General features: G+C 40.5%; 2 protein-coding genes across 3 annotated transcripts; one reads left to right on the top strand and one right to left on the bottom strand.

The window, feature by feature from the left end:
* Positions 1-10,916: 10,916 nt before the first annotated feature.
* On the bottom strand, positions 10,917-12,496 carry LOC110850496. 2 transcript variants are annotated; one of them, XM_035852071.1, is made up of 4 exons: positions 12,106-12,495; positions 11,706-11,806; positions 11,375-11,645; positions 10,917-11,150 (listed from the first exon to the last, which is right to left on the bottom strand). In XM_035852071.1, the coding sequence occupies exons 1-4, from the start codon at positions 12,371-12,373 to the stop codon at positions 11,077-11,079; spliced, it is 714 nt and encodes a 237-aa protein (XP_035707964.1). In that variant the 5' UTR covers positions 12,374-12,495; the 3' UTR covers positions 10,917-11,076. The 2 variants fall into 2 exon arrangements, with proteins under 2 accessions (XP_035707964.1, XP_035707963.1); XM_035852070.1 differs by having other exon boundaries at positions 10,917-11,645; positions 12,106-12,496.
* Positions 12,497-16,949: 4,453 nt separating this feature from the next.
* On the top strand, positions 16,950-17,858 carry LOC110850215. The gene is made up of 4 exons (XM_022097683.1): positions 16,950-17,085; positions 17,158-17,252; positions 17,318-17,459; positions 17,545-17,858. Exons 1-4 carry the CDS (start codon positions 17,016-17,018, stop codon positions 17,766-17,768), a joined length of 531 nt encoding a protein of 176 aa, XP_021953375.1. The 5' UTR covers positions 16,950-17,015; the 3' UTR covers positions 17,769-17,858.
* The last annotated feature ends 4,766 nt before the right edge of the window (positions 17,859-22,624 follow it).

The raw sequence follows: 22,624 nt of genomic DNA, 5'->3' as shown, positions 1-22,624 counted from the left end.
CTTCAGTCCTAATAAATCCATTCATGCAAATATGAGACTTATTTATCATCTATTGAACTCAATTGTAAATTTCAAATTCTCAAATATCTATTGATGGTGATCATAAAAATATAAATTAACATGAACCATGCATTTACATAACTGGTTACACTCAATAAGTAATTACATATTGTCTGATAAATTCGTGTGGACGGTCGGTAAACCAAATGCAGCTGGTTGTACATAATCATCCCTTGAATTTGTCCCGCATCAAGACAAAGGAAGCAATTGACGAAACGAGCAATCCACAAAGGTAAAACCTTCGTCATCCGGTGTCCGGATAATTTTTCTCCATGACAATACCACAACATCCTGATTTCTCGGTATTGAAGCATTATTATATGTAAGTGGTGACAATTTCTTGCAAATTATAACGTCATTCACAGTAGCGGAACTATAAATTTGGGGCCGGTAGGCAGGGGTTCGCTGGGGCCCTAGTCCCTGACTGATTTGACAATACATAGAAAAAGAGAAATTTTGCGTTTTTTATTTAAGCATAAATTTGATTGAGTGCAAGGTAATTTCGAGTCGTGTTTGTGTGGTTAAACCACAAAAGTTTAATTAGAATATCGTATTAATAAAATTACACTGATAGGCCTCGTTGGGGCGATTTGCAACTTGATATGTCATTCAAAGTTCAGCCAACAAGGGATACTATTGAACAGTGTTGTAGTAGTTAATTAGATTTTGTAGTTAACTAGTAGTTAACTACAATTTTTTGGAAAAAGTAGTTGTAGTTAAGATTCAACTACATTTGGAAAGTAGTTGAAAAAATGTAGTTCAACTACTTTCTGGGATTTTATAGTTAATTAACTACATTTTAACTACTTTTAACTACTTTTCTACATTATCTCCCTCTGATAATACAAGAAAGAAAGGGTCCAAAAGCCGTTTTAAAATGCTCGGCAGATAATTCTTCTGATTATACAAAAAATATCAGAAAAATTGGAGAAAAAATTTATTGGAGAAACTGAACGAGACTTCAAAACATGAACAACTGGACATGAAAATGCGATTAGAAACGAAAACACAACAATTTCCCCCGTAGCGAAACACATGATTGAACAAAGTCATCAATTAGATCCAAATTCCCACAAACTCATATTAAAAGAACCAAGAAAATTCTACAGAAAATTCAAGGAAGGATTATTCATCAGGAGCATGGAAAAAGAAGACAAAATGAACATTTCAAAGGGAATGCTCATAAATTCTATCTGGTCCACAACACTAACTAAGTTTTTAATGTATCCATGATTATTATATCTTTAAAATCTCAAAAAATCTAAAGAATGTTGTAGTACTCTTTTCTTTCTGTTCAAACTAATTGGTGCCTGAAGATGATCTGCTGTAAGCGGTCGAAAGCTCGCAATTGTCAATAAAATCAAGTTTTATAATGTCCTCCAATAGTACCGTTCAAACCCAATTAAAAAAATATCAGAATTAAAATTCATCTGGATAAATTTATGTTGTGGATCTTACCAGGCAATGAGAAACCATTTGTTTAAGTATCTCATCGAATTTAGAGTGTATCGAATAGTTGTGATAAAAAATTTAAATTTCATAAGTGAAATATGCAAGACACCCAATTACCGGATGAGACCATTGTCCAATCTCCACAGCAAAAGGTGTTTATCGTAATTTAAGGATGCTCGATTAAGTACATAATGGTACATAATTTAGTACATCAAAGTAATTGAGTATCCTATTATTAATTACTAAATACTTGGCCAATTAATTAGATTTTTCAAAATTAAAATTTCATGGCATGCGAAACCTGAACTCCCTGTCACGAATGCGATAAAAAAATGTGAAAATCCGTCCAGGATTTAAAAGCTATGGCGGTTTTTAAAATAAAAACATTCCAATTTGGCGAATTTAGCGCCACGCCACGGCGCCAAATATGAGTTTTACACGGAAATATAAGTGAATCCTTCATCTAGGTTCCTAGTATACTATAAAAAAACATAATACAAAATTATTTCATTATTTCATTATCTTTTTTTCGTCAATTTACTTGCTTTCCATGCAATAAAACAAAGTAGGTATGCTAACAAGTAAAAGTACTCGTATATACTGTAGTAAATGTAAAGTTTTATTCACACCAAAACAATGCTTCAATATTTACCTTTTACTAATTTTGGGTGCTTACCTAGATATATTGCGGCTGGGGCCCTAAGAACCAAAACCTGCTACATAGGTAAAAACATCTCATCTGCGGCCAAAATTTGAGAAAAGGATTTAATGCAAGTTTATTTTTATTATCCAAACATGAAAGTGTATGAGTGGTGCGCCAAAATAAAAATGAAATGATGCTGAACGTATACAATTTCGTGTTTGAAATAAGGGAAATTAAATAACTTTTACGCCCAAACAATAAGTTGATATTAATTTTCTCAAATTTAGGCTGCTGGATGCTTTTTACCGGTGTAGGAAGTTTAAGTTGTTGGGGCCCCTGGAACAATATTTTGTACTTGTTATTTGTTGCAGTATTTTCTACTTTTTATACATATCAGTCAATTGTCTCCAGTCTGAGCATTTTTAGAATTAAATTATAATATATAATTTGACGGAATTTCTTAGCACAATTTGAATTCGATTTTTTGAGTATCCCTTCTGCAATGCTTACCCTTAGTTTTGCCACTGTTAAGATATTAACAAATTTAATTGTGTAGCAAATTCAAAAAAATTAGGTACAGGTTTGGGGGCCCCCACTTCGTGGGGCTTCGTGGGGCCCCTATGCCATGCCTACCCTGCCTACCCCTAGTTCCGCTAGTGGTCATTCAAACAACGACAAGTTCAAGCCGCACGCAGTAGGGAGGACTTGACCAGCATAGCGGAAGGAAGTATCAGCTGGTGAAAAGAGTTATTTGCATACATTTACATATTTGCCTGTTTCTTGAGGTATATAATTTTGAGAATGTGGAGGACAGAAATTAGTTTGCTGGTTAGCCTAAATTTGCAACATGCCATTTATTCGTTGAAGCGAGTTGGGAATAATTTTTACAGGTGTACATATTTATCCATTTATCCAGGTAATTAATTAGATCCTGATGAAGACGAAGATGACCTCCGCCCATGCCAGTGACCACGATGCTTTGTGGTGACTAGAATTTCATAGTCGGGGAAGGACAACTCCTCACCATCCTACGGTGCGTAGCAAACACCATGGGAAGGGTGCACTTTTCCTAAGAATGGTAAGTGTATCCAAATGGTGTACCCTTCCAATATGCAAAGTTTCTCCCTCCGCGGATTTTCCACCGGTCACCGCTTTATTCACGGACTGTCCACCACTGCTTTTTACCCATTTTAGTGAACCCTTCTTTGCCACAAGGACCTAAATATGAAGACAAAAAATGTACAATGTTAAGTAAGTTTGCCGAATATATTTTATACGCTTAGCGGGAGCGGAGTAGCACAGTAGGCAGTGTTCGCCCTAGCAGAAAAGCGCTTTTTTGAAAAGTATGCTTTTTTGATTAATAAAGCGGCTTTTTTGCTTACCAAATTCGGATGCTTTTTTGCTGTTTTGCTATATTGAAACTTATAACATTGGTAGTTGTGAAGTATGGCGACTGTTAAAACAGCAAAACAGCAAAAAATCTAAACAGCAAAAAAGCATGTAAAAAGCAATTATGCATTACAGCCCTCTATGCTTTTTGGCGAACACTGACAGTAGGCTTCGTGCCAGCCTGTGCCTTTGGGTTGCCCCCGCCTCAGTGGGCTTAATATTAGGCATTGTGTTAAATTCCCAGTGTCTGCATTGTCGCTTGTCCCCCTTCTCCTAGCTCAGGTGCTCTCCCACCGGATAATGAGCCACGCAAAGTGTGGTAGATACAATGTGTGTTCGGCTGTTTTCGCTATAATGTTTCGCTGTAGGTAAATAAAACCTGATAAATCTTGTGGTTATAATGGTACTTACGAAGGGTGCTTCCATCTTGTCCGCCTCAGATCTGCTTGAAATTTTGTGTGTAAGTGGTACCACTAGAGATATGAAAAAATGTAGCTCCTTAAGTCGCACTACCCAAAGCATTGGAATTTCAAATTTTCATAGATTTTCCAATTGTTGGCCTATGTTTAAAACTAAAAGTGTTTGGGAGACCTTAAGACGAAATATACATTCCCAGATTTTAAAAATATGGCCACACCCTCCTGAAATTAAGGTCACAAAGTCCAAAACTAGTCTTGAATAATAGAACAAATTATAGAACCGAATTTTAAGTCACAAAATTCGAGTTACACGTCGGAAATATATCCAGACGAACATGTAGCCGAAAATATTTAAATTTACCACTTGGCACACCCAAGGGGGGTGTGGTCATCAGCGTCTATTTTCAATTGTGACGAAGTCCTGGCATGTGACATATCATTTTTCTCAGCGAGAAAAGGAGATTTCAACGGAAATCTTGAAATTTAGAAACCACACCCACAGTGGGTGTGGTCTAGTCGCTTGTTCCAACTTAAGGAAGACATGGCGAGTGACATATCTTTTTTCAGCGAGATAAGAGGATTTCAAAATTGCATTGCCTGATAAATTAATCACGAGCAGTTTAAAACTGGCGGGTAAACCCGTCACTCTAATTGGGGCGCAATCGGATTAATGGGGTACATGGCGACTTTGCTTATTTTTATCCCTCGGCACACTAATTTGCACCGTAACGATTCAAAAAGTAATTTTAAAGGTTTTGGACAATCATTTAACTGTTACAGCAGTGTGGAATCTAGTCTTATCTAGTTGCTCTATTGGTAAATTCAAATATGTTGAACCATTTGGTCCTCAAATTTCACCCCAAATTATTTCTGTGGTATTAATGATTGGTGATTTTTAAGATAAAACGAAAGCCACAAGCTGTAAACGAAATGGTGACATCTTATGATGTGTGAAAAATTGGGGATACGCAAACTGTTTAAATTATATGAAGCCCCATTTGATAAAATTATTGAATATTTATGATTCAAAAATTCTGATATCTTCTAGAAGAACCAAAGTTGTGCATTTAGCTCGTATTTTAAACTTTTCTACTAACTTCATACCAAATATGTACATACATAATAAGATTATGTACACAATTTTAGTAAGCATTAAATTATATCGTGTGGTTTCATAAAAATCATGCTGCGTTAAGTATAACTTTCGAATACATCAGATTTCCATTTGCTTTCGATTGTGGAGCAAAAATGAAAGCACTGGCCGCATTTGCACTCATCACGCCTTTAATTGCGCACGCAGGGGTAAATTTGCAGCATATCTCGTTTAAAAGTTTTTTCCAGATAAACTCGATTAAACGTAATTAATTTAATTGTTGATTTAATTGTGATCTATAGACCCAAGGATCAATTGGGACCCAAGGAACTTATGTTCAAAGCTAGCCTATAAGCCCGTCTTAAAGACCGGCCACATTTTGTTTAACAGTAATGTAACAAAATCAAATTAGAGCGTTATGCAGTTGACTGGCCTCCACGAAAATTATAATTACGGCTTTACAGAAGAGCACAAATAATTGAATAATGTGGTCACAACAATATTAAATTTTTTTGACGCCTCTAAGGAATTTTTTAAGGTTGCTATGGATTTTTTTTGACGTTGCTAAGGAATTTTTTAAGGTTGCTAAGGAATTTTTTTCACGTCGCTAAGGAATTTTTTTAAGGTTGCTAGGGAATTTTTTGACGTTGCTAGTGAATTTTTTTTACGTCGCAAAGGAATTTTTTTTGACGTTGCTAAGTAATTATTTTAACGTTGCTAGAGAATTATTTTGACGTTGCTAAGTAATTATTTTAACGTTGCTAGAGAATTATTTTGACGTTGCTAAGGATTTTTTTAACGTTGCTAGGGAATGTTTTTGACGTTGCTAGTGAATTTGTTTGACGTTGCTAAGGAATTTTTTAAGGTTGCTAGGGATTTTTTTTGACGTTGCTAAGGAATTTTTTAAACGTTGCTAGGGAATTTTTTTGTCGTTGCTAAGGAATTTTTTTGAGGTTGTTAGGGATTTTTTTTACGTTGCCATGGCATTTTTTAAGGTTGCAAAGAGAGAGGGCGCTCGAGGAGAGCACACGTCAGCTGCTTCTCCTCCATTTTCAATATTTTTAAGTTTTTAAAAATCTGACGACCAGGGTCACCCCCTTCTTAAATTTTCACCAAGCTAGTCCCTTTAGACCCCTAGTGGGTAGTGAAGTGTCAGTCGCCGTCGGGAACCACACCCGGGATATTTTGGCGAATTTTTTGTGTGCCCGTTCTTCCCAAGGTGGATCACATCGCCCCGACCCCCTTAGCAACCGGTTGCTAAGGATCTTTTTCTTCCATTTTTGGTGGTTTTTCGACTTTGGCCGACTCAGGAAGGACCACCCACGATTCAAATCGTGTCGGGGGGAGGTCCCTGCGCCCCCAGAAGTGGCGCGGAGTCTGAGCGACCATTTTCTGACGGGGCTGGCCTCTCTCAGGCATTTTCAATGCCTAAATCAGGCGAGATATTAATAAATATTTCAAATCTTTTCACTTTTTATGCGATCGGATTGGAATTTTCGGGATCCTACTCATTGTCTTTGTTTCCTTGGGTGGGACTACTTGGTCCCTCTTCGCGCTCAAGGCCCCTCACAGCCATGTCCACGACAAAACAAAACCTCCTTCTTCGCAGCCGCCGCGGGACGACTCCTCACCTGCGCCACGTCCACGCGGTCGACCGCGAAAATCGATTCCTGATTTCGCTCGCTCTGTCATTGGAATAGGCGGAGACGAGCCTCCTTCGAGTGAAGTGGCGACACCAGCCCCGATCGCCGACGTCGATCCCCTTCCACTTCAGACTCGTCGCTCAGTGTCCCCCGGCCATGCCGATCGTCTGTCGCGCCCACTTCTCCCGGTGTTACCAAAAATGACACCTACGCGGCCGCCCGGGAATGGGTCCGCACGTCCTTCGTGGGTGTCGACCCCAACACCCAACCTCAAGTTCGGCTGAAAAAGACGGACGTTTTCACCCGCTACTCAATTTATGTCTCTCAGAGCGGGGAGGGTGGAGTCACCGAGGCCACCCTCGGCAAATATATTAAACAATTGTTCCCCGACTCCACGACCCGTCGCGTTGGAGCCAGAGGAGAGTCCCACTACTGCTATGAGGGCATCCAGTGGGCGGATGCACCTCCAACTTTGCCCCATCAACAACAACAACACGATTGGGGTGAAATCCTCGCGCGACTCAAGACCACCACACCCACCCTGCGAAGAGTCCCGCGAGGTGCGAGAAGGCCGGTGGCGCAGTGCCTCACCAAAATTCTGCAACAAACAACGGAGTCCAACGACGAAGAAAGCTGGGGAAAGCTGCTCCTTTTCCCCTATGCAACACTCCCCGTCCCCCAGAAGTCGGACCGCGTCAAGAACCTGACCACTTGGGTTAAAAATAACACAGCAGGGTGGGAAGCCGGCTTCTCAATCCCTCGTGCCCTCCCACCGCGCCCACCTTCCAACAAACCTCCACTCGACATGACGGCAAAGAAAGTGGAGGCGAAACTTGCCGATGGCGACATCAAAGGAGCGATACGCCTCGCCTGCTCCGACGACACCATCGCGCCGTCCGACGACGAAACCCTCGCCGCGCTGCTCGCCAAGCACCCGGCCCACCCCCAACCAACTAATTTCCCACCAGCACTTGAGGATCACGTCATTGCCCCAGTGCTGGACGAAGAATTGCTCAAGGCTATCTCTTCGTTTCCGCCGGGTTCGGCGGGGGGTCTAGACGGGATGAGACCCCAGATCCTGAATGACCTTTTGGGGTGTGCCCAGGGGGAGGAGGGCGATCACCTCGCAGAGGCGATGCGCGCCTTTCTCAATAAGCTCCTCAGCGGTGGAGTCCCGTCAACTTTTTGCCCCTTCTTCTTCGGAGCGTCCCTCACCGCGTTGAAGAAGAAGTCGGGAGGGATTCGACCCATCGCCGTGGGAAATACTTGGCGGCGACTGGCCGCGAAGATCGTTGTGGGGAGAATTACCCCACAATTAATTCAACATTTTCTCCCCACCAACTCGGAGTGGGCATCAAAGGAGGTGCGGAGATCGGGGCTCACGCAGCCCGCGTCTATTACAACCACCCCCATACCTCTCCAAAAGCGTTCCTGAAGATCGACTTCAGGAACGCTTTCAATGAAATTAGGCGGGACACGCTTCTAAACTTGGTCCGCGACCTATTCCCGTCAATTTTCCCTTTCGTGTCGCAGAGCTACGCCAGTCCCTCGTCGCTTTTCTACGGGATGATCCCCATCCCCTCTCTACTCGGCTGCCAACAAGGGGACCCTTTTGGCCCCGCCCTCTTCTCCCTCGTGGTCCACCCCATCGTCGAGGCGGTGGAAACGGAGCTTAATTTGTGGTACCTCGACGATGGGGCCATGGGGGACTCACCGGACAAGGTTTTAGAGGCTCTAGCAACGGTTGCTAGGATGAGCGGCGAAGTTGGCCTCCACCTCAACACTGAGAAATGTGAAGTGGGGATCCTGGGGGCGGAGCGGGAGGAAGCTATCGACATCCTCCTCAAATTCCAGCAAGTTGCCCCCGGAATCCAGCTAATGTCCCCCGATTCTGCGATGTTGCTAGGCTCACCGCTCACAAATGAAGCGCTGAAGGTTGTCCTGGCAACCAAAACCCAACAACTTGCAACTTTCTCCCAACGACTCCTCCGTCTCTCGGCCCACTCGGCCTTTTTCCTACTCCGCGCGTCCATTTCCATCCCTCGACTCATCTACTTTCTCCACTGCGCCCCATCGTGGAGAAAGATGGATGCCCTGGTCCACTACGACGCTACCCTTAAGGACGCGCTCAAGGGGATCCTCAACTGTACTCTTTCGGAGGCTGCATGGATGCAGTCCTCCCTACCCGTGAAGGAAGGCGGCCTCGGGGTCAGGCACGGTGTGGATGTGGCGATACCGTGCTTTCTTGCGTCCGCCCACAGCGTCCTGCCCCACGTAGAACGCCTCCATCCCGGCCATCTCCATGGCAACGACATCGCCATGGCAGAGGGGGTATAGCGTTGGACGGATCTCGGCATGGCGGACCTCCCACCTGAAACCGTCAGAGGAGTCCAAGCCGCGTGGGAGCGTCCCATTTTGGACAAGACTTTGTCCCAACTTTCCGTTTTGGCAGTTATCCCGGAGGATATTGCCCGACTGCGATCCCTGCGCAATAAGTACGCGGGGGTGTGGCTCAACACCCTCCCATCTCCGCAACTCGGTACCCTCCTTTCCAACGAGGCCTTTCGGGTCTCCGTCGCTCTCCGCCTCGGCTGCGACATTTGCCAGCCGCACAAATGCCCGTGCGGAGCTCAAGTTTCCTCCCGCGGCTTACACGGCCTCTCTTGCCGCCGGAGTGCAGGTCGTTGGTCCCGCCACGAGGCCGCCAACGACGTTATTGCAAGAGTCCTCCCATCAGCGGAGATACCCTGCATTAAGGAGCCAGCAGGGTGCTCCACCACGGACGGCAAGCGTCCGGATGGGATGACGCTTGTGCCTTGGGCGAGGGGGAGGTCCCTCGTGTGGGATTTTACGTGCGCCGACACCTTCGCCCCAAGTCACCTTCCCGACACTGCGCCATCAGGGTGCTGCTGCCAGCAAGGCGGAGGACGCCAAGAAGAAGAAGAAATTTCTGATGGACCGGTACATTTTTGTCCCGGTTGCCATGGAAACGACTGGAGTTTGGGGGCAGGAAGGGCTCGCCCTCATTGAACAAATCGGGCAAAGGATTGCCTCCACGACTGGACAGCTCAATTCGGTCAATTTTCTCCGCCAGCGAGTTTCCCTCGCCGCGCAACGAGGGAAACGGCGTCGATTTTGGGTACACTTCCTCCAAGAAAAGAGTTGGAGGAGGTGTACTATTTGTAACGGTGTTTTTTCTGGAATTTTGTCTTCTTTTTTTTGCTGCGTTTCTTTTTGTCACGATTTTTCTGCGTTTAATTCTGCGATTTCTGCGATTTTCATTTAGGGATATTTTGTGTACAACGCTGGTCCTTCAGGCTTTTTTGTTATAATACGAATTGTAACAATATACATACTCTGCGAATATAACTTATACTCTGATCAATACATAAAATAAAAATCGTATAAATTAAGGTTGCTAGGGATTTTTTTGACGTTGCTAAGGAATTTTTTAAAGGTTGCTAGGGATTTTTTTTGAAGTTGCTAAGGAAATTTTTAAACGTTGCTAGGGAATTTTTTTTGACGTTGCTAAGGAATTTTTTAAGGTTGCTAGGGAGTTTTTTTGGCGTTGCTAAGGAATTTTTTAAACGTCGCTAGGGAATTTTTTTTGACGTTGGTAAAGAATTATTTTAAGATTGCTAGGGAATTGTTTTGACGTTGCTAGGGATTTTTTTACGTTGCTAAGGAATTTTGTTTACGTTGCTAAGGAATTTTTTTAACGTTGCTAGGGAATTTTTTTAGCTTTGCTAAGGAATTTTTTTAAGGTTGCTAGGGAATTTTTTTGACTTTACTAAGGAATTTTTTTAAGGTTGCTAGGGAATTTTTTTGACGTTGCTAGGGATTTTTTTTTACGTTGCTAGGGATTTTTTTTACCTTGCTAAAGGAATTTTTTTAAGGTTGCTGAATAAATTTTGTGCGGTGGCTATGGCACCGTCTATTCATCATCCGCATAATAATCAGAATGAGAACCAGAAGCATAATCAAAAATCGAATTCGTTCTCTGATTGGTTTAGCTAGAATGCCAACAGCCAATCAAAATGCAGGAATGTCACGGAAAATTTCACGGGACGGGCTTTTCGAAATTATAATATAAATATGTATCAAGTGTCAAGGCCCAGCTTTTCGAAACGTATGGACAGGCAGACAAAGAAGACTATCTGATAAAGGGGATTCACCCCTTAATAAATACATATATTTGATTTTGATTTGATTTAATTTTGAAAATTTTGTTTTAACAATTGCGGTTTGTAAGATTTGGCACAACCATATTTCACATTGACGTAAATAACATACTAATTTTACTTCATATATATACATTTACATATTATTTCATCTCGCCTTGTAACCATTAAGAGTTTAACCAATTAACCACTATTTTCACTGCATGCTAATGTCAGCACAATTCCTGAACACTTGCGCTGGGTTGGGATTAACGGCACACTCATGCCAACCTGTTAATGCACAAATAATATTTAGTACTTCAAATTCGGCTCGAACATGGTATTTTTTCATTGACGACAGGGTTTTCCCAAAAGTGTCCGTAAGTGTCCGATGGGGTAATATGAATTGTATCGGTTTACCCCACTTTTCACTTTTGGACACTTCAGGATTGGTGTCCAAAACCACTTTTGGACAGTGTCCTGTCCAGGGTGGTTTTGTCCCTGATTGACCATACATCCCCATCCCGGGTAAGCTGTTCGATACGTCCATCTTAACGTGCATCGGTTACATCGCACCCCAGCTGGAAGTTGAAGTCTGGCGGTGAGTATTCTAGTTTCGCTGTTTGGGTATGGGACGCACATTCTTTCTTCAGGAATGATGTCTTCACTTCCTCCAACAATTGCAAGTTTCTGGAAACAACCTGGCGACTCGATGCTCGTTTGGCACAAGTGAAACTCCATGTATCCGTAGTGAGCAGCGCCGAATTCGGTTCGAACATCGATAATCTATCACAGAAAAAAATATGAATTTTTCTTAATCATTCCATCACAGTAGGTCACTCTTACAGAGCCAGCGGTATAGTTCTTGCCTACGGTTGCTTTCCCATAATAGCCTCCATTCTCATTCTCTCTGGGGGCAGGATCGCTAGGAACGTCGCCACACATGCCTAAGCAATAAGGAGTTTGTTCAGCTACGTGTTTAGGATTTCCGTGACGCTCCTTATATCTTGAGAGTGTCAAAATTTCAGGAACAAATTTGTAAATTGTGGGGGGCTTAGTCTTCAAATATTCCATATACACTATGAAAATTTTGACCAGTCTCAAGTGACACGGAGCGTGACGGAAATCCTAAAAACGTATTTACACAAACTGCCTAATATTTAAATTAGGGAGTGCTAGCCGGGTACAAGTGTCAAGCAAAAGCTTAAGCTACACCCAAATTTAAGATGTTCACATATTTAAATACCACAAGTAGATTCCGGGACGTCGATTGCTTGAGGAACGTCGTTACACCAGACAGCCTGCCAATTCCAGTTTGGTGGGGTTCCTTCGAAGCCTGCGTGGTACATGTAGTTCCTCCCCGGCGGGTCGATCATTCCACCGTGAGGAACTACCACCCCGACGGCGAAGGCTAGAATAAAGGATAAAATTTGGTACATTGTGTTCAAGTCGCAGAAACCAAGTAATTTTTGCACGGTTTGAGTGGTGACTTTTATACCGAGTTCTTTATTCATGTCCACAATACGTGATACTGATTGCGCAAACAGTTTACGTGACTTGGTTCGTGGTCAATCAATGTCAATGTCAATGCTGGTTAAGAATAGAAAGATGTGCACCGTGGTTAAAGTGAACGTGTGCAAAGCCCATCAGTCAAGTTTGTCAACAATTGATAAGAGGAGATCAATGCTACAGTAAGTAAAATACAAATATCGACAACGATATCGATTCTGCATTCCAACCATGAGCTATGCGACTGTTAATTAATATAAGTATGACAGCACTTCTCTGCATTTGGTATTGTTTGTTTTGCACACGGTGGTTTAAATTTAGGCAAACGGACGTGTGCAAATCCCAACCAGCAAGGTAACCCGTGATAAAATGAGATCAAATGTGTCAAACCAGTCGATAAATGGAGTGGTGCACGTCTTCTAAAAATGTTGGGTGTATTTTGAAGCTGTAAATTCATGCCAGGTTAATTTAAATAGATTACTTGGTCTTTTTTAATTTTTTTTACCCACGACACGACACGACGCGACACGTGAAACTTTCCAGGGATTAAACCTCCGTCCACATTGGCTCGAATGACGAGAAGGTTATCGTCCCCGTTGAATCCTCCACGGAATGCTTTTGGGGAAAAATTACCACCCGAGAAAGATTTCCAAGCGAGTTTACGAAACATGTTGAATGTGGACTAGTTTGGACTGAAGTGCGACGAAGTAGTTGTTGACAAGGGTGCCATTACTTTTTATCACAACTAGCAAACCCAAGCCCGTGTCGTAAGGGTGACAAGTATTTAGTAGTAGATAATTATAAGCAAGAAAATAATGATGGGATGACTAACTCTTAAAATCTGAAATTCAAATACCAATTAGTTATGCGACATTATTCATTGCGAACAGCGTTTCTTTTTGGACGTCCAGAACGATTTGGGATGATTAAAAGCATATAGTCCAGTAGAAAAAAACGGTTTTAAACACGTTTGTCTGGTAATAAACGACCCTACGCTGGCCTACCCTATCACCGTTCCGATGGGGTCACTGGCCGGTGGTAGAATATTTTACAGAGTGATATACGAAAATCGTCAATCGTCAAATTGGCACGCGCAAACCTATGACTATGGCGGGGGGGGGGGTAGAATTAGATTCTCATTCGTGCTCAGTACCATGACAAAGAATCTGAGTGTGCCCCTCCAGCCATAGCCAAACCTTTGTGGCACAAATGTGTGCGTCCAGTTGTATTCAAATTAGTGGCACCACGGAGGGTATGTACTTAAATTTTGAGTTTGAACGTTTACCTTAAATGTCGTCATGATCATGGCGACATTAGAAAAATATATCAGACAAGATCACTAATTAACCTTCTTAAGCAGGCACTGAAGGGAGTTGGTCGTATATGCAGGACGATATTCACGTACAAATCTGCTCAATTATACTCAGAATGTTTTATGTCGGAGGTAAGTAATATCCAAGGATGTGATAAGTGCGGGATATCTTATCACATAGTGCGGGATTAACATTCCGTCAATATGTGATTATTAAAAACCACAAACCTATTACATACAAACTGAACGTAACTAATTGCATAATTAAATATTTATAAGGCTTACCTAATATCAACCATCCTGTCGTTGTCAAATATATATTGCAACCTTTGTAACCCTGATGTCAATGCAACATCAGAATTACAAAGGTTAGGTTATGTGATCAAATATATCTAAGATAGAATCATATTCAATTATGAAATTAATTGATATATATTTAGAGGTTATCTAGGCATATAAATCAATTAGTTTTAATAATAAGAATTTATAGGGTTAGGAATAATTAACAATTAATTAGGGTGGTAAATCCAATGTCACAGCATAGGGTGGTAAATCCAGTGCTACAGCATAGGGTGGTAAATCCAGTGCTACAGCATAGGGTGGTAAATCCAGTGCTACAGCATAGGGTGGTAAATCCAGTGCTACAGCATAGGGTGGTAAATCCAGTGCTACAGCATAGGGTGGTAAATCCAATGCTACAGTATAGGATGAATAGCCACATGAGGATGTTAAAACACAAGTCAACCATCAAGGTTAGAGAGAGTCTGGTTTGAGAGACAGAAGAGGAAGGTTTAGTTAGCAACCATCAAGGTTATCTCTAGGTATGAGTTTTCTTACTAAATAGAATAAGTTCCCAGTTAAATAAATTTAGGAAATTTAAATATTAGCATAAGCTCTCCCACATATTTAATAATATAAGCTATTTGGAAAATCAATATTTATTCAGTCGGTATTGATGTAAATAAAAATATTTATAATTTTCCTTAAAAGTGAACAAGTTCTACAAAGTTTATTGCATAAAAGTCACAAACTTAAGGGACATCCACGAAAGTGGGTGTGAATCGGGACACGCAACCCCAGATAAGGACAGGGGGCGTTACAATATATATATATAATATGCACCTTGTTATCATTGATTATCGTAAATGCGTCTCATATATCACAATACTTTTTAGCTCATGTCAGGGCTTATGTAACCGTCATGTCTGTCTGCCCGTCCCTCTGTCTAATTATAACTCTTTAAACTTATCCGATCGGGTTGACATTTTCACCATATGTTTATGATATGAAAGTACGGGTCAAGTTTTCGAAGATGAGCCAAATCTGTCTAGTGGTTGACCGGTGGGGGTCATATGATTTTAAAAACCTCCAAGTACAGCTTTGCTTAGACCGAACCAAGGAATTTGTCCGATTATATAAATTTCAAGCTTCTAGGGCAATACTTAAAAATCAATCGGGGTCACCCCATATGGCACCGCTGGGTGAAAATTTTTCAAAAGATAACTAAACCAATATGCAATTAGACACCAAATTACACTCCTGGAAAACTACTCCGCTCAGCGAGCATTTTATAGTAAGGAAAGGCAATAAAAGTAGTCTGGTCGTTATTGATATTAGTTTCACAATCTACATACATATATTCATCAAGTATCTCGGGATTATTACTTTTTAAATGTGAGGTGACTAAATTGCTCTTAGGTTTTAGTAATAAATCTCTTTTTATCATGCATAATTTGTCAAATATTTCGGTTAATAAAAAATCAGTGTACCCTCTAATTTCAAAGTCATTAAACATAATCTTAATATTGTGTATTGCTAAAATTAAATCGGATTAACGTCCATCGTAACGTGATCACATTGATGTCGACGTGGGACTCGAATTAGGCAAAGAAAAATAAATAGTAAATTAATTTCTGGGGGTTTACACGTCCTATATTTTCAAAAAACCAGGCTAAAATTTCGAAAATTTATATTATCCCAGTTACTATAGTGACGTGAATACCACCAGTGTAAAATTAAATATGAAACGACGAATGAACGACTTACTACATAATTTAGGCAGATATTTTTACTGTGAACTATGCAGGAGAAAATGCCTTGCTCGACGGTAAAAGTAGACTCAAAATTTGATCCCAGAATGATAGAAAATAATATCAGTTTCGGTATAATTGATCTAAATTTGTGTTTGGTTTATTAAGTCATTTTGAAATTGATAACTCTTTGTAGAACCGAAAATGTGCACAGTGAGGAGGATTTGAAGGCGACTTATAATAAATTATCATTCTGCACAGTAATAAAAAAATATTTATCATTTTATTATGTATCATTCACATATTTATCATGCCTTTGAAAATGATGGTGCATATTGTATGTCTGATTTTGCAGTGATGTAGTAAATTATGCATAATTAAGTATTTGAATTATTACTGGTTAAACTAAAATGTATACTTGTTCAAAAATTGTACTCTTTGCACGATTTATGTACAAGTTATAGATGTGTCTGGCATATGATCAATTATTGCTGAATTACATAAAGAAGTTTATCAATATTTACAAAATTTTTATTAATAATAGTGTTATTTTTATTATTCGCTATCCTCCAGCAGGATACATAGAAATACGTTATATTGAGGATAACTAAATTGAAACTTAATTTCATACTATAAACGTGGCGTTAGGATCTGACAAAACAACAGGAAGCGGAATTGTTCTATTACGAACCGGATTTCCGATGCATTGTTTTTGCAATAAGAGAAATATTTTTGGGATGTCTAGTTCCGCGTCTTCATTTGTTTCAATTATCCATCCATTCCATTCAAATCTCTTATCGAATAAAATTATTTAATAAATAAAATCTATTTCCAAAACTGCGCGGACGTCACAATGATCTACATACCTTTATAATAACCTAACCCAGTAACCAACTGGGATACGTACAAGTTGTGAAGATCCTAATGCAGAAATTATCAGTAAACTGGCATTTGTGTGCAAATTTTGTCACCGCAGAGTGACTTAGATTCACGTTTTGGATCTACATAATTAACAAACGTCAGCAATCAAAAAATTCAGACTTTGACGCAACTGATACTGACGCCCGTAGAGCATGTTGAACATAATATCAGACCGACGTCATCCCTAGTCGATTGAAAAGAATGGATAAAAATCAATCATCCTCGCACAACAACTAGATAACTCAATGGGACAGATCAATCTCTCCATCACGAGGGGAAGGGGTTGCTATAAAATGCAAACGTGTGATCCATATCACTTCATTAAGTGGTCAGCTCACAATCTTCGTTGTCCTAATAGATCCCCGCTTACCATTATTTTATACGATGGCTGCCAATTACTCGATCATCATTACGGTCCTCGCTTTTTTAAGCATTACCATCTCAGCCGAAATGGGTACCCATTCAAATAGTTAAATATTATCCAACTTGCTAATTTTAATTCCACTAATATTATTTTTAATCTTAGACATTTCACATAAAGTGATTCTGACCGCGCAACAGTCAGGGATGGATCTAGTGGGGCAAATTGGAACCAAACTATTTTTCATAACCGGCCTAAACGTGAGCTATACTTGTACATATTGATTAGATAATGAGAGATGACATGCAGTTGTACATACAATCAGGCCACAAAAGTCAACTGGATGGATGGGAATGCCACCTGCGGGAGGGCGGGCCTCAAGTTCGCAACTTTCAAGTCCGAGGAGGAGTATAGATTTTTACGGGATACGTTATGGAACGTTGTGGAGCCTTCACGAGGAGATTCTGGTAAATTTGAATTAATTTGTTAAAAATTACACGTTCAAAATCCTTTGCTATGCATTAATCTTTAATACTCCAACCTATCTTGCAGACCCGTGGGTAGGGGGATCTGTGAAAGGGCTCGTCACCGGGGACCAGGTTAGCTGTCGGGAGTCGTTCGAATGGGAGGACGGGAGCGAAATAGCTTCCTTCAACTTGATGAACCACCCAAGGAATTGGCTTTGCTTGTTCGTCAAATTATCCGATGACGTAGTCTACACTGATTTTTGTATCAGCACTCAGCGCGACGTGGTGTGTCAGTTTGACTTCAACTAAAAATACACCAATATCAACTTATTGATAATTACTGGTCTACATTAAAACCTGTTACGTGCAAGTTGCTAATGATTATTATTAAACTCTTGTAAAGCAAATCTTCCAATATGATCAATAACTGTGTCATACTTATCTAAAGCCATATCGCACGTCACACTCCCATAGTACACATAGCTGCCAAACTTGACTTGAAAGTTTCTCGTGACTTTGTTGCAACTAACGTGAAGTCGAATAATTTGCACGATGGGGAACCCTAGCGGGTGCCCACCACCGATTTGAAAATTGTTTTGTTTAATTCGATGTGAAGCTGGGTAGAAATGGCTGCCCAAGAATGCAAGTAGAATGCAAAAATATTTGTATACAATGTATAGCTCGGAGTAATATAGACATTGGTAAGCGGAAAAGAAATTTGGGAAGTGGGAAATGGGAATCGGTAATTGGGGTAAAAATTTGGGAAGTGGAAACTAGGGAAAAAAGCGGGGTAGTAGTAATTAATCCCCAAAATGGTAAAAATGCCCATACCACCAATGTTCACTGTGGAAGGTTACGGAATGGATTTTCTAAATTACAAGATCTTTACAAATACAAATGTGGGGCATAAAGTTGTCTGATGACAGTTTATAAGATGGTGTTATCGCCTAGTTATCTAATATTTGCCAGTTTTAGAAGTAATACGCTCTTTTTTAAAATCTAAATTCTCAATTCTGGTGCTTTATATTGCTACAAGGATAAGAAAGTCCTTACCTTTAGCACACAAGTCATAAGTGTCATAAGTTTCATAAATGCCAAGGTCTGGCTGTCACTCGCAGAGAGGGTGACGAGAATAATTGCAGTATACAAAAATAAAAATTAATAAATATATAGTGCAAAAATATGTCGAACAATTTAATCGCAGTCCGGATAAAAGTAAATTGACATTTCGTGTTTAATTGGACATTTATCACTCTAATTTTATAAATATACCTATTATGTAACTTTAAATTAAAAGTGTCCCAATCAACTTATCATGTCACCAATTTCCATTTGATTGTCTACTTATCAAACACCTGGAAATCCTCATTAGTCAAACATCCAACTCGTCCTGTCCACATACCTTTTCCCAGATAAGATTACTTTCACAGCCAACTTCTATCGCAGCCGACATGAATATAAGTCCTTAAATTCACGCCACTCTACACCACAGCGTGACACACTCCTCATCAAATAATTCTCTTCAATTAACCTCCCATAAACTTATAACCAAATACAGAAACCTGTATTTTTCTAATCTACCACTTCTTGTCTTGATCCTACTCCCATACGCATCCCCTCAACTAATCGCTACCCAATGTCAGGACCGCTTTGCGTCTGGGAGATACGGCACGGCGGCAATATACGATGGCGACGACGCCATCTACATCATAGGCGGGACACCTTATGGCGGTTATGACATCTCAAAATATTCCATTTCCTCAGACGAGCTGAACCTAGTGGCGGAAATCCCGCTGAACCGGGCCGACGGAACGGTCTCGATCGACACCCAGGGAAACATTTACCATCATGGCGGCCTTCAAGGGCAGTATGCCCGCAACGAGGAGCCGCACACGCCATATGGGACGGAAGGAACGCGTGGATAGTTGGAGGCTACGGCAATTGGACGACTGGTCCGAGGCCGGATTCTATTCTTAAATTCGACTCTGCCTCGATGCAAAGCGAAATACACTTGGTAGAGAATTTTCCCGTGAGTAGGGAAAATGCGACGTATTTTGCAGATACAAGTCCCGTTTGGGTCGAAGGAAATAAGAGGATCTATTTTTTTGGAGGGTCGACTCGCGATAAGCCGATAAGCAATACGATTATTCATGATAAAATTTGGTACATTCAATTACCTTGAGTGTATAAATATTTTCCAGGTGTAAATTTGAATTAAATATTTGATAATAAATGTTTAAATTTAAATTGCCACGTTATTTTATTTCCAATTGTATCAAATTCATTGATAACCTACATATTTCAGATTTATTAAAATATTAAATCTGTTTGTTTAAGAAATTAGTGGATCACTTTTAAAAACTTTTGATATATAAAGTAAGCATAAGCAGACGGTGTGCATTGATAATCAAAGATAGATATTTGGGTTTGATTCCTGACGGATGGACAAATGTACGCAACCTATTAGTTATTTATTTGATGTTGGTAAACTCAATTAAGTGCATTTATTACGATAGTTTCGATACAGATAAATTTGAGCTCCTTGTCCTCATGATATCATAATAAGGGATTACTGCTGCCCTATTTGACAGAGTTGACTGCTTATTTATATGTCATATTAAATGTGTATAAAAAGTAACTTATAAATATTAGAGAAAACTAGGAAAAGTGACAGAATTGTGAATTATGTATTATCGTCTTCAAAATCAGAATCATGCACTTTGATAAACCCACAATTGGCGACATTGTCGAAATTTTACCTGTAAACTGACTCGTGAAATTACCTCATTTTACGCTACTTTCATTCCGTGCCACTTGTCGTGGAATTTTCATTCTACGCAAGAAACTCTCGTGTAAACAGCACTTATGGCTTTTGCACTTTCTACATCTATTACGAATCAATAAAAACTTAAAACATGCCGTGGATATTATTAAATTCACGCAAGCCTTTACACTATGATGGACTTCGAACGCAACAATCGGTAGCGGCAATACCCCATATTATAAAAAACGTTGAAAATGTGCCCTCTAATGCCAGCGAATCTATCTCAAGTTTCCTATCTTTTCCTAAATCTCTGGCTCCTACCGGATCACGGCGTGCATTAATCCGCCTGATCAACTCCTGCTCCATCCTGCGATGAACACTCTCTATGAAAGATTTAAAATGCATTGGAATCTTTGAGACACTGCGTTTCTAAAGGCCACCCCGTACGACGACGCGTCCAAAATATGCCCCACCCCCTTATAAAACTTTCTCCAGGGGTAGTTCTTGGAAAGGAAAACGTACGCTGCATCGACGACGTCGGAGTGCGCGATGTATACGGTTTTTTCACATTTAATCATCTCAGTCTCGATTTTTTTCTTCAGCTCTGCCAGGTTAGTGTTGAACTTAGAATAGGTCATATTCTTCGGATGATGAGAATGTATTGGTAGGTACAAGCTTAAAAGGAGGTTGTAGTACTTGCTAACAAAAGAGCTTTCGGACCACCCAGATAACATGTCCTCAAACCGAGTTAAAACATAGTCGAGGAATTCTGGATTACCAGACATTGTCCTCTCTTTCGAACGCATCGATAGCAGCGAAAAACAATCGTCCCGTCTGTACGGATTCTTCCCAGTTTTTATAACAAAGGGACTAATTAAAGCCGTACCATACCATCCTGTCAGATCATTGATAAGTTTTCGGTCGTTGGCCGTCTTAGAATCGCTGACATGCGGTAAGTCCGACGCATAAAAGAAGCGGTCAGTCGACTCTAGCGTTAACTTGTGACATACCAGTTCTTGAAACGTCTTTGGTTCAAAAGATGGAAGTGGTGCGTTAAGTTCAGAAATCATTAAACCGTTGTAGCAATTAGTTAAGAAGATGGACATTACGCACCATGAGCATAGGATTAGGCGGAGATATGTTGCTCGCTGAATTTTACTAGGCATATGACCCGTCTCTTCGAATATTGTTGCCAATATGAAAAGCCAGGCTGAAAATGATACTTTTGCATAACCACCAAAAGGTTTGTAGATTGAGGCCGAGGCAACCACAGCTACCAAGGTGGTGATCAATCCTAACCAAAGGTTTGGTTGGAATGGGGCAATACAAATTTTGAAACTGATATATTGCTCCCTATAGCAGGTAAAGAATTGGAAACCTGTACATCTCGTGATAACTGGCATTCCATGTTCTAGGTTCTGATAATTTTCACTACCAAGCTTGTAATTGAATTCTAGCAGGGGAATGGTCTCACTAAAGCAATTTTGATGCAAAGTGGTCAGATCATGTACTTTTGATAGAGCTGCACGAGCCCAGTCAGCAATCGTATAATTTTCTTTACGATCAAACAGATTCACGTTATCCATATTAAGTTGGGCAGTATTTTTGACTAGGTCATAAAGTGAAGCCGGTATTTTGACACACCATACAGATGGCCAAGAGGCGATCGTAGCAATGCGGTCATTCCAGTGGGTAATTTGGGAGCAGCGAGAAGAGTTCCGGCTGGTTTGAGGGACAGCACAAAGTCCATTAGTATAGTTGTCATCGGCAAGGTATGATTGAGCAAGAATATAAGTATTGTGCAGTTCTGGCTTCTCTACTACGAAAGACTTCAACTCTCGTTTTCCCCTCGTGCTGATTAATATCACAAACGCGTCATTGCCGTAATGAAAAAACTTCTTTTCAAACGTTCTCCCTGAAGCGTCGATGTTTTCCTTTCTGTACAAATGATATTTATGTTTGCTAACTGCGATATCAATCCATTGTTCCAAATTTGGACTTGATTTTGGAAATTTATGATCAGAGTTTGAATTAATTAGATATTTGGATAGCAGAAAGATGAGTTGTGGTAGAACGGTACGTGACATAAGTGTATTCAGAGCAGGGTAAGTGGACTCATTTAATTTAAGATTGAGAGAGACATGAGTCAATTTGACGGGAATTTGGTGATCAGCTAAATCTATCCCGTCGTGTACAATTTGTAAATCGCAGTTGGTCAGATTTTTCAAAAATAGAGATATATGGGCTTTGGAAATTGGTACATCATTTTTTTCTGACTTTGCGACCGTTGCTAACATTAAAATAAATATTTTTTGCGAGAACATCTTGAGATTTCGAACGGTCAAGGAGAGAAAAAATAAGTAGGAGTGGAGAGCACCACGTTGGCTTAGGAATGGTGGCT

This window comes from Folsomia candida, unplaced genomic scaffold, assembly GCF_002217175.1.
Source record: "Folsomia candida strain VU population unplaced genomic scaffold, ASM221717v1 Fcan01_Sc005, whole genome shotgun sequence".
NCBI lineage: Eukaryota > Metazoa > Arthropoda > Collembola > Entomobryomorpha > Isotomidae > Folsomia > Folsomia candida.
Note: the sequence above shows the minus strand (reverse complement) of the source record. Positions and strands in the feature narration are given on the sequence as shown.

What these genes read in the sequence shown, in the direction of transcription:
- LOC110850496 (XM_035852070.1), bottom strand. Translation starts at nt 12,373, where the DNA reads ATGAATAAAGAACTCGGTATAAAAGTCACCACTCAAACCGTGCAAAAA. An exon ending in CGTCCCGGAATCTACTTGTG is followed by an intron (nt 11,807 to 12,105) that starts GTATTTAAATAT and finishes CTTATTGCTTAG; the next exon opens with GCATGTGTGGCGACGTTCCT. An exon ending in AGAACTATACCGCTGGCTCT is followed by an intron (nt 11,646 to 11,705) that starts GTAAGAGTGACC and finishes TTTCTGTGATAG; the next exon opens with ATTATCGATGTTCGAACCGA.
- LOC110850215 (XM_022097683.1), top strand. Translation starts at nt 17,016, where the DNA reads ATGGCTGCCAATTACTCGATCATCATTACGGTCCTCGCTTTTTTAAGC. An exon ending in TTTTCATAACCGGCCTAAAC is followed by an intron (nt 17,253 to 17,317) that starts GTGAGCTATACT and finishes ACATACAATCAG; the next exon opens with GCCACAAAAGTCAACTGGAT. An exon ending in GCCTTCACGAGGAGATTCTG is followed by an intron (nt 17,460 to 17,544) that starts GTAAATTTGAAT and finishes CCTATCTTGCAG; the next exon opens with ACCCGTGGGTAGGGGGATCT.